This window comes from Globicephala melas, chromosome 2 (genome assembly GCF_963455315.2).
Source record: "Globicephala melas chromosome 2, mGloMel1.2, whole genome shotgun sequence".
In the NCBI taxonomy this organism is placed as follows: domain Eukaryota; kingdom Metazoa; phylum Chordata; class Mammalia; order Artiodactyla; family Delphinidae; genus Globicephala; species Globicephala melas.
The window spans coordinates 37,558,403-37,572,470 of record NC_083315.2 but is presented as its reverse complement, the minus strand read 5'-3'; the positions used below and the strand labels follow the sequence as shown (position 1 = coordinate 37,572,470).

At 44.0% G+C, this 14,068-nt stretch overlaps 1 protein-coding gene across 1 annotated transcript in view; it reads left to right on the top strand.

Annotated features, from left to right (window-relative positions):
- TICRR (TOPBP1 interacting checkpoint and replication regulator) overlaps positions 1-13,969 on the top strand; it is a 50,196-nt gene extending 36,227 nt beyond the window's left edge. The window contains exons 16-22 of the mRNA XM_030878646.2: positions 5,282-5,372; positions 6,390-6,451; positions 7,867-8,001; positions 8,618-8,775; positions 10,561-12,733; positions 12,859-12,984; positions 13,857-13,969. Coding sequence (XP_030734506.2) covers positions 5,282-5,372; positions 6,390-6,451; positions 7,867-8,001; positions 8,618-8,775; positions 10,561-12,733; positions 12,859-12,984; positions 13,857-13,969 — 2,858 coding nt within the window. The remainder of the gene's footprint in view (positions 1-5,281; positions 5,373-6,389; positions 6,452-7,866; positions 8,002-8,617; positions 8,776-10,560; positions 12,734-12,858; positions 12,985-13,856) is intronic.
- The last annotated feature ends 99 nt before the right edge of the window (positions 13,970-14,068 follow it).

Sequence of the window (14,068 nt, the reverse complement as noted above, 5' to 3'; positions counted from 1 at the left end):
TTATGGCCTAACATTTGGCCTGTTCTGGTTAATGTTCTATGTGTACTTGAGAAGAATGTGTGTTCTGCTCTTGGGTAGAATGCCTATAGATGTCTGTTATGCCTAGTCGGTTTATGGTGTTCAAGTCTTCTGTTTTCTTTTTGATCTTCTGTATAGACGTTCTATCATTGAAATCAGGGTATTAAAGTCTCCAAGTATTATTGTTGACTTATCTATTTTTTTCTTCCTTCAATTCTGTCAGTTTCACGCTTCATAGAGTTTGGGGCCCTGTTGTTAGTTGCGTGTATATGTTTATAATTGTATCACTTAATGGATTGAATTTTTTAAATCAACATGATGAACTTTGTCTCTTGAACCTTTTTTGACTTAAAATCTATTTTGACAATAATATAGCCATGCGAGCTCTCTTTTGCATACAATATCTTTTTCTGTCCTTTTACTTTCAACCTCTTTGTATCTAAAGTGAGCTTATAGACAGAATATAGTTGGATCATATTTTTAAAAATCCATTCTGCCAATTTCTGCCTTTTTTTTTAACATTTATTTATTTTTTTTATTTGGTTGTGCTGGGTCTTAGTTGCAGCTCAGCAGCTCCTTAGTTGTGGCACATGGGCTCCTTAGTTATGGCATGCATGTGGGATCTAGTTCCCTGACTAAGGATCAAACCTGGGCTCCCTGCATTGGGAGCACAGTCTTAACCACTGTACCACCAGGGAAGTCCCCAATTTCTGCCTTTTAATTGAAACACTTAATCCATTTACATTTAATGTAGTTACTGATAAGGAAGGACTTCTGCCATTTTCTACTTATTTTTTTATATATCTTATACCTCTTTTGTTCTTTCATTTTTCTGTTACTGCCATTTTTGTAGCTGATTTGTTTTGTTTTTTTGTAGTATACTGTTTCAATTCCCTTCATCTTTTTTTCTGTATATTTTCTAATTATTTTCTTAGTGTTTACCTTGGAGATTACAATTAACACCTTAAATTTAAACCTGTTGAATAATACGACTTAGTTTCAATAGTATACACTCTGTTGCTATATATTTCCATCATATTTAGCAAATTTACAACCATTATTTCTCCCGACTTTTTTCTGCCTTTTTCTCTCTTCTCCTTTTTCTTCTAGGACTCCCAGTGTCTGTATATTGTTATGCTTGATGGTGTCTCACAGGTCCCTTAAGCAGGCTTTGTTCATTTTTCTTTATCCTCTTTTCTTTCTGCTCAGATTGGATAGTTTTGATTGTCTTATCTTCAAGTTTATTGATTTTTCTGCCTGCTCAAATCTGAGGTTGAACCCCTCTAGTGAACTTTTCATTTCAGTTATTGTACTTTTCAGCTCAAAAATTTCTGTTTGGTTCCTTTATATAATTTCTGTCCCTTTATTGGTATTCTCATTTTATTTATCGTTTTCCTTATTTCTTTTAATTCTTTGTTCTTTTTTTTCCTTGAGCTTGTTGAGCATGTTTAGAATATTTGATTTAACATATTTGACCAGTGATTCCAATGTCTGGGATTTCTCAAGGGTGGTTTCTGTCAAATTCCTTTTTCCTGGACACACTTTCCTGTTTCTTTGTATGCTTTGTAATTCTTTTTTGAGAATTAGATATTCTGAATATTACAGTTGGTTAACTCTGGAGATCAAATTCTCCCACTTCTGAGGAATTGCTGATCTTTGCTTATTGAGGGTCTGTCCATTTGTGCGTTTTCCAAACTGTTTTTTACAAAGCGTGTATTCCTTCTTGTGTGGTCACTGAAGTTTCTGTTCTGTTATCTCTGTGGTTAGCCAGTGGCCTGACAAAGATTTCCTTAAGTGTCTGGCTCCAAAAAGGTGTTCCTGTCCCTCTAAATCTTCTGTTAGATGCAGTGGGGGAAAGCTGCTGCAGCCTGAGAGAGCAGAAATCAAGGCAAATGTCTGCACCAGCCCCACAGGACTCCACTCTCCAAAGCACACTGACTGAACCGTATAACCCCAAATTTGGAAGACAGGGTCCCCACTGTCTGCCCTACCACCAGCCAGCTGCTCCTAGAATGTGGGCCACTGTCCCCACAGCTACAGCAGGGCTGAGCAAAGGAGGCTGGTAGCTGGTTCGTGCACGTCATTTACTTACTAAATATCAGCCTCTCCCTTCATCAGGCACTTCCCTGGTTGTCATAAGTGCCAGTCAGGTTCCAGAGTTCCAAAATAGTTTACTCTGATAATTTTTTTCCCTAGTTTACTAGTTGTTTGGGGGGAGGGACCAAACCCTAGAGCTTCCTACTTCCCTGTTTCATGTGATGTCACTTTTTCTGGGGGTTACAATTAAGTATCTTAATTTATCTAGTTGAGGTTAATACCAACTTAACTTCAGGAGTATACAAAAACTTTGCTTCTGTATAACTCTGTTTTCTATCCCCTTCGTTGGGCTATATTGTCATACAGATTACATGTTTATGCATTGTATGCCCATCAGTACATTTGTAATCATTGCTTTATCTTTTAACTCAAAGGAGAAAAGAATTACAAACAAAAATACTTTTTTTTTTTTTTTTTTTTTTGCGGTACGCGGGCTTCTCACTGTTGTGGCCTCTCCCGTTGTGGAGCACAGTCTCCCGACGCACAGGCTCAGCGGCCATGGCTCACGGGCCCAGCCGCTCAGCGGCATGTGGGATCTTCCCGGACCGGGGCACAAACCCGTGTCCCCTGCATCGGCAGGCGGACTCTCAACCACTGCATCACCAGGGAAGCCCCAAAAATACTTCTATTCTGTTCTTTGCATTTACTTGTATAGTTGCCTTTACCAGTGCTCTTTAATTCTTCACGTGGATTCATGTTACTCTATAGTGCCCTTTCCTTTCATCCTGTAGAACTGATATTACTTTTAGGGCTGGTCTGCTAGTATCAGATTCTCTCAGTGTTGTTTTTTGGGTGTTTCTTTGGAGGTGGAGAGGATGTGCTGATTTCTCCTTCATGTTTGAGTAACAGTTTTAGAGGATATAGAATCCTTGAGTCTTTTTCTTTCAGCACTTTGCCTTTCATCTCAGTGCCTTTTTGTTATCCTATGTTTCTGATGAGAAATCAGCTGTTAATCTTATTGAGGGTTCCTGGTACATGATGGATCACTGCTTTCTTGTTTCTTTCAAGATTCTCTCTTCCCCTTTGGCTTCTAACAGTTCGATTATGATTTGTCTGGTGTGGATCTCTTTGACTTTATCATACTTAGGTTTGTTGAGCTTCTTGGCTACGTAATGTCTGTCATCAAACATCGGAAGTTTTCAGCCAGTATTTCTTCAAATATTTTTTCTGCCTCTTTCTCTCCTCTTCCTCCAGGACTCCCACTGTGCCTATGTTATTATGCTTGATTGTGTCGTATGGGTGTCTGAGACTGTTCATTTTTCTTCTTTTTTCTTTTTGTCCCTCAGACTGGATAATCTCAATTACTTGTCTTCAATTTGTTGATTCTTTCTTCTGCCACCTCATATCAACTGCTGGGCCCCTCTAATGAGTTTTTCATTTTAGATAGTGTACTTTTCAACTTCAGAATTTCTATTTGGTTCTGTTTTTTAATGATATTTCTCTTTATTGACATTCTCTGTTTGGCAAGTCATCAGGCTCATTCATACATTCCTTTAGTTCTTTAGATATGATTTTTTTTTCCTTTGGACATATTTCAGATAGCTAATTTAAGGTCTTGGGCTAATAAATTCAGTGTCTGGACTTCCTCAGGGATGCTTTCTGTTGAATGATTTTTTTTTCCCCACTGTGTGTGGGCCATTCTTTCTTGTTTCTTGTCTCATATTTTTTGTTGACAACTGGACATTTTAAATAATGAGTCAACTCTGATGATCAGATTGCCACTGCTCCAGGGCAGGGTTTGTTGTTACCATTACTGCTTTTGTTTGTTTACTTTCCTGAACTAAGTCTTTTAAGTCTGTATTCTGTCATGTGTAGCCACTGAAGTCTCTGCTTGGTTAGCTTAGTGGTCAGCTAAGGGTTGGACAGAGATTTTCTTACATGCCCAGAACCAGTAAGTTTCCCAGCCTTTGCTGAGGGGCCCTATGTGTGCATTGGCTCATGTCTTCAATACTCAGCCAGACATTTTACAACTCTTTCTGTTTTCCAGAGCCTCAAGGTCAGCCAGAGGTGACAGCTAAGGGCCTTCTTGGGTCCATCCTGGGCATGCACACAGCCCTACCACACATGTACTTTTAGGGTCCCAGGAGTGTGTCAGAAGTCAGCAGAGTCCCTTAGGGACATCTCACTCCCCAGTTTTCCCATCTAAACTTTTGGTCAGCTTGTGGTTTGCCCCAAGTGTTATCACCACCTCAGGCAGCTGTGATGTTTACAGTTGCTGCTGATTGTTTTCAGTAAATGCTCCCTGGAAAAAAGTTGTTTGCATTGGATGAGTTCTGAGTCAGGTCAAATAAAGACAGGCCTTGTGAGTGGGATTTTCCAGGGAACCGCCAGACAGGCCAAATTGTTATCTGGAAATGGGGCTTTGGAGGAGCTTGGATCCCATTCTGTTCCATCCAGAGGCTCCTGGGCTGTTGGTTTTCACTGTAATTATGGGCTTTTGGTTCTCAAGGTTACCACAGGCCTAGGGAGAGGAGGTTGGGATTGGGGCAAGTTAAAGTTCCACAAAGCTTGCTATTCTTAATGAGATTCAGCTGCTTTTGTTGAATAAATACTCCCTGGATTGTTCCAAACTGGTTAATTGCCAGAGTTCTGGAAAAATTGATTTTGAACTTTTGCCAGTGTTCTCGTTCCTTTAATGGAGGAGAGTTTTTTTAAGAGGTCCTTACTCCACATTCCTGTTGACATCACTCTTCTTTCTAGTCATTTTTATCTCCCTTAAAACCAGTCCTCCCATGAGTAGCTTGCATACCTACTCTATTGAGAAAACTTATGCCAGAGCATAAGTTAGATTTATCGTTATATTAAATATCTTATTGTATGACACATCAGCATTTTCACATGCTTTATTTCATTTAATCATAAATACAAGAACCACCAAGTAGGTGCACAGATGTGTTAGCCCAAATAAATGAGAACTTTTCACTTTTTCAGGAATATTATCTTAAAATTTTATATTTTACATTGGCTTATTTATTATTAAACTCCAATAGTGTTGATAAATTGTTATATCATGTTAAATTGAGTCTTATGGTTAGACCTTGGTCCAAAAGACCATTAAGAGCCACTCCGGCTAAACATTAGACCATATTTAAGTTCAAACTGTTCCCTTTGCCTTGCTCTTCCTTCTTGATAAGATTATGTGAAATTTATCCTTTTTACATTTTAGGTTATCGCAAGCTGCTAACCAAGAGTGTGGCCGAGACTCCAGTACATAAGCAAATCTCCAGAAGGCTGCTTCATAGACAGATCAAGGGCAGGTAAATGACATCCTTGTCTATCTTCTTCATACACCTGCACAGCCCTCCTAATCTTATGGGCCATGTTTACCTTCTCATGACCTTTGTGATTCTAGTCTCAACTGTGTTGCTTATAACCAAAGAGCATTCTGTAGATTTTACGGGGGCTGGAAATCCATACAGAATGCACTCTTTGTGTCTCGCCTCTTTCACTTGGCATAATTATTGAGATTTATCCATGTTGCATATATCAGTAGTTCCATTTTATTGCTGAGTAGTATTCCATTTGAATGCATACTGCCTGATTTAAAAATCTATTCATGTGTTGACCTGGGGAAGGAGGGAGTCTCACTGCCAGGCAAGGCTGGAAGTCTGGGATCCCAACTTGGCCTGTGGTGGGACCACAGCTTGCCATGGCACTTGGAGTAGGGCAGTTCTGGTCTGAAAGTTTCTGTCTTGCTTGGCTGCCTCTTTCCTGGTTCTTTGGCTAAGAGAGCTAGCTATCCTTAGGGCAGTTTTCATCTGCACCTCTTGGTGTATCGGGGTTGTCAGGTTGTCGGGCGCCCAATCCAGGAGCTCCGGGGGCTCGCTGCCCTGTCTCTTCTCAGGTCCTAAAGTCCCAAGCCTCTTCTCTCCACCTTTGAGAGTCTTATGCTTCCTTTATATGTAATATCCAGGGTTCTTAGCTGTACATAACAGGGAGAATGGGGAGAAGTGCATCTACTCCTCCTTGTCAAGGCTCCATTTGGACATTATTTGTGTGTGGATTTTACACACTTGTGCATGTTTATGTACAGGGTAAATTGTAAGAAGTGAAATTTGTGGGTCAGAAGGTATACATATTTTTAACTTTATGTTGTCAAACTGCTTTCCAAAAAAAAATATTCTTACCATTTCATTCTTGACAGTAATGTGTGAGAGTGCTTGCCAAAGACCACTTGTGGTCTTTGTTACCTTGTGAGGTGTGAACCTGTAGCTCTTTGACATGCGTCATTTATGAGTGGTGTTGAATAATCCTTGTACTTGCTGTTCCTCAAGGTCCTCTGATCCTGGTCCTGAAATTGACGTTGTTGAAGAGTCCCCGGAAAAAGGAGATGATGGTATTACCTCCTTTTGTTTTTTTTTTAGGGTTCTCAGTTTTTGTGTTTCCTCTACTTTCTGTGAAAGCTATTCTATACTGGTATTATCGCTCGGCATAGCCTAAGATACTTTACAGACATTATGACAGCTCTGGGCCCACAACGTATATCAGTACATATTTACCGGTGAATGGTCTTTTACATAGAATGTACTGAGAGTTTCTGGAGAAGAAATATTGTTACACAAGAGAAATGGGATTCAGGGTGAAAGCTAAACTACTACGTTAATATAAAGTGCTGTGGCTTTTTTAAAATATATATATATATTTATTTGTTTGTTTATTTTGGCTGCACTGGGTCTTAGTTGCAGCATGCAGGATCTTTTACTTGTGGCATGCGGACCCTTAGTTGCAGCATGCGTGCGGGGTCTAGTTCCCCGACCAGGGATTGAACTTGAGTCCCCCTGCATTAGGAGCGTGGAGTCTTACCTACTGGACTACCAGGGAAGTCCCCTGTGGCTTATTTTTAAAGTATACATGATGATGGGGCTTCCCTGGTGGTGCAGTGGTTGAGAGTCCGCCTGCCGATGCAGGGAACACGGGTTCGTGCCCCGGTCTGGGAAGATCCCATGTGCCACAGAGCGGCTAGGCCTGTGAGCCATGGTCGCTGAGCCTGTGCGTCCAGAGCCTGTGCTCGCAACGGGAGAGGCCACAACAGTGAGAGGCCTGCGTACCGCAAAAATAAAAAGTATACATGATGAAGGAGGGGTTTCCAAAAACTAACTTCTTTAAATCAAGTAGTTTATGTTTATTGTAGAAAAATTAGAAAACACAGAGAAGCCAAGAATTTAGTTATCACTTGGTAATCCCACAAATTAGAAATAAGTCTGTTGAGGGAGGAGATATGGGGATATATGTACACATATAGCTGATTCACTTTGTTATACAGCAGAAACTAACACAGCATAGTAAAGCAATTATACTCCAATAAATATGTTTTAAAAAAGAGAAAGAAAAGAAATAACTATTAACATTTAGCTTTAATAATACTCTTACAGGTGTTGTTTCTATACAAATATGTGTAACATAAATATGAAAACTCATTTTTAAACTTTTTAACAACTCACACTATACAAACCTTTTTTCACTCTACATCATTCTTAAAGGTGGCAGGTTATGAAATTTCTGCAGATTATAGTGGGGGGGGTCAGGGTTTTTTTGGTTTTTGTGGGGGTTTTTTGGGTTTTTTTGGTACTTTGTTGGGGCCACGTATCATATCCCTCTTAGCTTTGTCTCACTTCAGAGATCTCAAAGTCAACAGCTTGTCAATTTTCCATCTTGTACGTGGTGTTACATAAATCTTACCCATTTAATATGTGGGGAAGCGTCAAGCTTGCATTTCTTCTTGTCAGAACTAACTGTGATTAGTTCTTGTAGAAGTAAGTTTGAGACGAAGTCCTCGAATCAAGCAGTTGGCATTCAGCAGGAAAAATTCTGGTTCCTTCTACTCTGTGTCTCAACCAAAGTCTCGAAGTATACAACGAGTTCACTCATTCCAGCAAGTCAAGTCAGGTAACAGTGCTTGCCTACCTGTCTTCAGAGGTCCATGCAGATTTGGTGGGAAGTGTTGTTGGGAAAAGAATGAAGTTTGACGTTGGAGAAATAGAATAGGTATAAATATTTGAGGTTCAGAGTGATGACCAGATGAACAATCCATGGCCACCGTTATCAGAGTCATCCGTTTAGATTCCTATGGCTGGCTGTCCACATTATCCTCGTGGGTAATTCATTCATTCAAGAGGAAATTACCTGTAATTTCTACCATATGTTCAGATCCTACAGAAAGGCATCTCCAGGTGGCAGGTGCTGTTTGTCCTTCATTCTTTTATCATTATTAGCTTGGATTATCAGATATGTCTTTTTATATTTGTCTTTGCAAATTAAATTATTTCAGTTGCCTACATCTCCTAACACAGGGACTGGGCTTGATATGCAGTGTTAAAATTCAAGAAGGCAGCAATTATTGGACTGCTGTCATAATTAGGTGGGATCTGCCCCTATTTGCTCTAAAAGAATTATCATCTTTCTCATATGGACTGGCTGTTTTATGGGTATTTGGTGCGGGAGGCGGGTGGGGGGTGCAGGAGTTGAGAAAGGATGAAATATTGTAACTGTTTTTGACTTGCAGACCAAAGAGAAAATTCTCCAATCCAAAGTATTCGGTCTCCCAAGAGGCTTCTTTTTGGGGCAGTGTCTGAGATGATCAGTCCCTCTGAGAAGGGTTCAGCTCGAATTAAAAGGCCTTCAGGAAACACATTGGATTCTGAAATACCTATAGCTTATCAGGTATAAAATTACGATGATGTTTCAGATAGTATAGTTTGGGGAGCATGTAGTCGTGGACAAGGAAAACCACTGAGTCCAGTAGGGAAGAGAAGATAATAACAGAGATTTGAGGTGGTTGGGGTTGACTTGAATGAACGATTATTGGGTGTATGGGGACTTAGGTAGCAGTTGGGCTGAGGCCAAGGTGGCAGGGAGGAGATAGAAAGATCTCGCCCTACTCTCTTGGCTTCATCTTCCATTTATATTGGACACTACGTATATATCCTTCTGAAATGTGCAGTAGCATTCATCTGTTTCTGTTAGATTGCCCACTCGATCCAGTCACCCATGTTAGAAACCTGGGAGTCATCCTGGACTTCCCCCTCTCCTCAGGCCTGGCTACTCAATTAGTCCTGCCCATTTTACTGACAAACTATCTCATACTCATTCCCTCTTCTCCATCCCTGCAGTTCCTGCCCTAGTTCAGTTCTGCCTGGAACACTTCAGTAGCCTCTTCTCTCTCAAATTCATCCTGTCCCCAGAGGTCAGAGGGACCTTTGTGACCCCAGTGGACGCTCCTCTGACCACATCACTTTGCTTGAAGCTCTATAGACTCTTCATCTGTTAAAGCAGGGTTTTCTAAGTTTTCCTAAAATGGAACCCTGTGTTCAAAGATAATAATCTTTGTTTGGAAACCCAAAAACTGCTTAGGATGGAGGAGGATATGGAGGGAACTGTGGGGAAGGGTTTGAAAACCACAGATCTATAGGACCATGTTCATTCTCCTCCGTGGACAGGCAAGGACCTCCATGATCTGATCCCTGCTCAGCCATCTCTGCTTCACACTCCACCTTTCCAGCAGCCTCAGATGCACACAACTGCTGTTTTTTGCTTTTGTGCCTTTGCTTACACTGTTTTCTATGCCTGAAGTTCCCTCTCCCCCACTTTCCCACCTTTTGTCTTCACTTGCTCACACCCATTCTTTTAAGACCTGACTCGCTATTCCTGTTCCCTCTTTCTCCCCTTTGCTGGGTTAGATAGCCAACCGTCTCGGTGCTCCCACATTGTTCCATGCGTGCCCCTGTCATTGCATTGGCCATACTATATATCTGTCTGTATCCCACATGAAATGCCAACTAGACCAGGACTCCCTTGAGATGATCAGGTAAGATTAAACAATAGGTGTTGGACCTCCTTACCTGTTGGAGTATTTAACTGCATTTTTGCAAGAAAGAAGGGAAGTTTTTTGCTGGAGAGTTTCCTTTCTGAGATGTTATCTTTGAGGCTGTGCCTTATATATCCATATATTCCATGTTCCACCTCATCCCCCCGGGCCTCCTCCCGCACACACATTGCCTAGCACATAGCAGGTACTTAAAAGCACATGTTGAATGCAGATCAACAGCAGGTGATGTGGCTCCGAAAGGTTACTTTAGGCAAAGATCAGAAATAGTTGTCTCATTGAAGAAGATAGCTGTGAGTAGTGGAGTGACAGAGTTAGAGTTAGAGGCAAAGCATGTTTTGGCTGTAGTATGCAAATTATTAAAACTATTTATTTGTCTTAGGAGAAGAAACTAAGATTGGATACAGCGCTTGGTGCTAGAAAAAGTGGACATGTAAAATCTGGGTCATGTTTTGGAAGTGGAAACGTGTCACTATACGAAATCCAACTTAAGATCATTCCTTTGGCTGACTATATAAATCTTCCAAATTTGACTTTTTAATCATCTTAGACATTATTAAAACACTCTTCAGAGAATATGGGTTATGATGTTCAAGCACTGAAATAAGCATTTTTCTTTACAGACTCCTGAGAAGAATTGCTGGAAATCTCCAGTCTTTTCTAAAGCTACACCAAGAAAGTTCCCTCATACGCCACGAACTCCGTTGCGCACTCCTGAAAGGCTGCAAAAATCCCCTGCAGAAATGACCCCTGCCAAACAGGTCATTTTTAAGGAGTTCTTAAAAGACTCCTCACACGGCTGGCATTCGCCATCTCGACGAAAAGCCACTCCTCAGAAAGGACACTCCCTGGCAGAAGGTCACTCTCCTCTTGAAAAAATACTGAGAACTCCCCAAAGACAAGGTGGCCAGCCACCTAGATTTTTGCAGAATTCTGCTTGGCCACGTTTGGTGAATTCCAGTCCAGAAAGCACCTCCTGTCCGGCAGCCCTGGTTTCGTCAACTGCCCAGACCAGAAGTGAGTGTCTGACTCCCAGCAAGTACTCTCCTCGAATCTCTCTGAGGGCAGCAGCCTCGGGGGTCCGAAGACGAGCTGCCTTCGTGGGCACACCTCCAAGTCAGAAACGCCAACTCCTCCGTGGCTCCGGAGCATCTCAGGCAGAGAAGCTGGTGCAGCCATGGAATGATGCTGTCGGAACCCCAGAGAAACCAGGGAACACAGCTCTGACTTCTCCAAAGAAACCTGTTCCCTCTCCTTCATGTGGTATTTCCGAGAAGACTCCATTTGGGAATTTTTCTATAGAATCTCCTCCCTCTGGAGAACTGGATTGGCAGGAGGCCCAGAAATCACCCAGTGTAGCCACATCTCCCTCCTGTCCTGCTCCCTCGACTTCCCACAAAGCCTCACAGATAGCTAGATCTGACCTCCTACCGCCTCCACCCCCTTCTAAAATTGGGAAAAGGCATAAAAAGACTTCTAAAACAGAAAGAAACTTCCAGGAGGGCCAGCCTAACAGCTCTGCTGTTCTGAGAGTTGCCACAACTGATAACCCAGCTGCCATCACAGATGCTAGAAAGAACCAGAAGGAAGAGACCCTCTCTCCTCCATCTCCTCCTGAAAGACATAGTTACCCTGGGACTAGCTTTGGGAGTCACTGGCATACATCCTCTCCTTTGCTTATTGCAAGAGACTCGGAGTATCTCACTCTCCTGGATGAAGCTGCTGAGCACCATAGCAGTGATAACTTAAAAAGCAACGTTTCACCAGTGGAAGAAGGTGAGGGGTCAAGGATGGGTACTTATGAGAAGCCGTCTCTGTGTAACCCCGGGATTCCTCCCTCTTCTCCTTCCTCTGGGCCCAGCTCTCCCCTGACACCCTGCTACGACCTGCGCTGCACCGCAGACAGGAAGCAGCGCCAGGCTGCCGCCCAACTAGAGAATCTGCAGGCATCAGCCTGGCCCTCCAGAGCCTCTGCCAGCCCACAGACCTATGAGGTTGAGCTGGAGATGCAAGCTTCTGGCCTTCCCAAGCTTCGAATTAAAAAGATAGACCCCAGCTGTCTGTCAGAAGCCGAGCCCCTGCGAAGGGAGGAGAGCTCTCTGGGAGAGGAGAGCTGCCTCCCTGGTCTCAGTGTGCCCAGGGCCAGCAAGTCCTCAGGCAAACCCGAAGCCACCTACCTGTCGCCCCCCTGCCTTCGCCCCTCGCACGGCACCCCCGGCAAGAGCGGGGGACAGACCTATATCTGCCAGTCCTGTACCCCCACCCGCTGCCCCTCTAGTACCCCCTCTCCCTTTCAGACAGAAATCGGGGTTCCTTGGACACCATCCCCCAAGCACAGCGGGAAGACAACTCCTGACACAATTAAAGACTGGCCCCGCCGGAAGAGGGCAGTGGACTGCAGCCTCAGCTCCTCTGCTGGGAGGAGCGAGGTCGGTACAGACCTTCCTGGGGGCGTGTCGCTGCTGGAGCCGGAGGGGAAGGAGCGAGGGCTTGAACTCAGCATCACCAAGACCCCCATCTTGGGGGATTTTGAGCTCGAGGGGGTGTGTCAGCTGCCAGACCAGTCACCTCCCAGGGACAGTGAGCCTAAGGCTGAGGAAGCCTTCTCCTGGGGACAGTTTGGGTTGGGATCTCGGAAGAGACTCCTTTCTGCCAAGGAGGAGGCTGAGTGTCAAACCAAAAGAGTCTGTGACAAGCAGAGAGGAGACTCCCAAGTCAGTAAGAGTGAAGACAGGTCTCCAGGCACGGGTGTGCGACAGCTCCCCTCCATGGCAGGCGACGAGGTGTTTGTTTCAGGTGAGTTGGCTGCCGTGCAGCTCTGTCGGGTGTGTTGGCCAGGAGGCACTGTAGAGACGCCTACTGGGATGGCTGGGGCTTCCTTGTGAGGGCTGCGGGCTGTGCTGACCGTGCCGTTGCTGCAGGTGCCACCCCGCCTCCTGGCTGTGCCGTGCGGAGCTGCCTCTCTGCCAGCGGTCTGCAGGCGCTGACCCACTCTCCGCTGCTGTTCCACGGGAAGGCACCCTCCTCTCAGTGTAAAGACACCAGAGGTAATTTGTTGAAGGTCCTAAAGATGTTACCAGGATCAATCGTCTATCCTTTGGTTAGCTCTATCCCAAGCTAGCTCGGGGTTTTCAGGCACTTGCATCTTGCAGGAGTCGTAGGGACTGCCACAGTTTGGGATGGTTTTATCCCTGCAGTGTCATGTGCCCTTCCCAGAGAAATACCACTTTAGAACTTATGTGTATTTGAACCAAAAAACCCCTCAACATCCTACCAAATTACTTCAGCTTCTTGAAGACAGTGACAGAAGCTGGCACACAATCACGTCCTGCTCGTCTGTGGTCGCTGGGATCTGAGGGGAAAGCAGCACGAGTGGTAGGTGGTGTGTGCAGAGCCAGTCATTTCCCCTCGGGGGTTACCCGTGTTTCCATACCTTCAGTCTGAGAACGGACTGGCTATTATAATCAGCCTTCAGACCCTAGGATTCCCCTCGACCCCACCTGGAAAGAACGGGATTCACCCTGTTAGCTGCACTGGTTAGCGAGGTTTCCTCCTTCTGCTAGAACTGCAGCGGGGTGCAGGAGGTGGGGCTCTTCAGTGGCTCTCTTTCCTCAAGACCATGATAGAAATCATGCAAAACCGCCACAGATCTGAGACAAAAAGAACTGCATGGTATCAAACTGAAGTGCCACAGGTATTCTGCGTTTTCACAATTACTTGTTGCTGTCAGCTCCGTGCTGACGGTAAGGGCAGAGGGCCTTGAAATAGTATAGGTAGCGTGTCTGTGGGATGAGAGAACCTACAAGCAATGCTGGTTTTAAGTCCATCTTAACGTGTAACCCTCTGCAGTTGAAGCCCATTTTCTTTTGTTCTGTTCTCAGTTACTTCCTGTATGCTAAGTCTTTCTGCCTTTTTCTAGATGAGGATGTGGATGTATTCTCCCCCACGGCAGAAGACTCTCCTTTCAGCCGAGCATTCTCCAGGAGACGTCCCATCAGCAGAACTTACACACGGAAGAAGCTGATTAGCTAGTCAGGATGGAACTGGTTGGGGGACTTATAACTACAAACACTACTGAGCCTGCCCAGAGCTACCGCACTTCTTAACAGAAGTGCTCTGACAGCAGTTTTC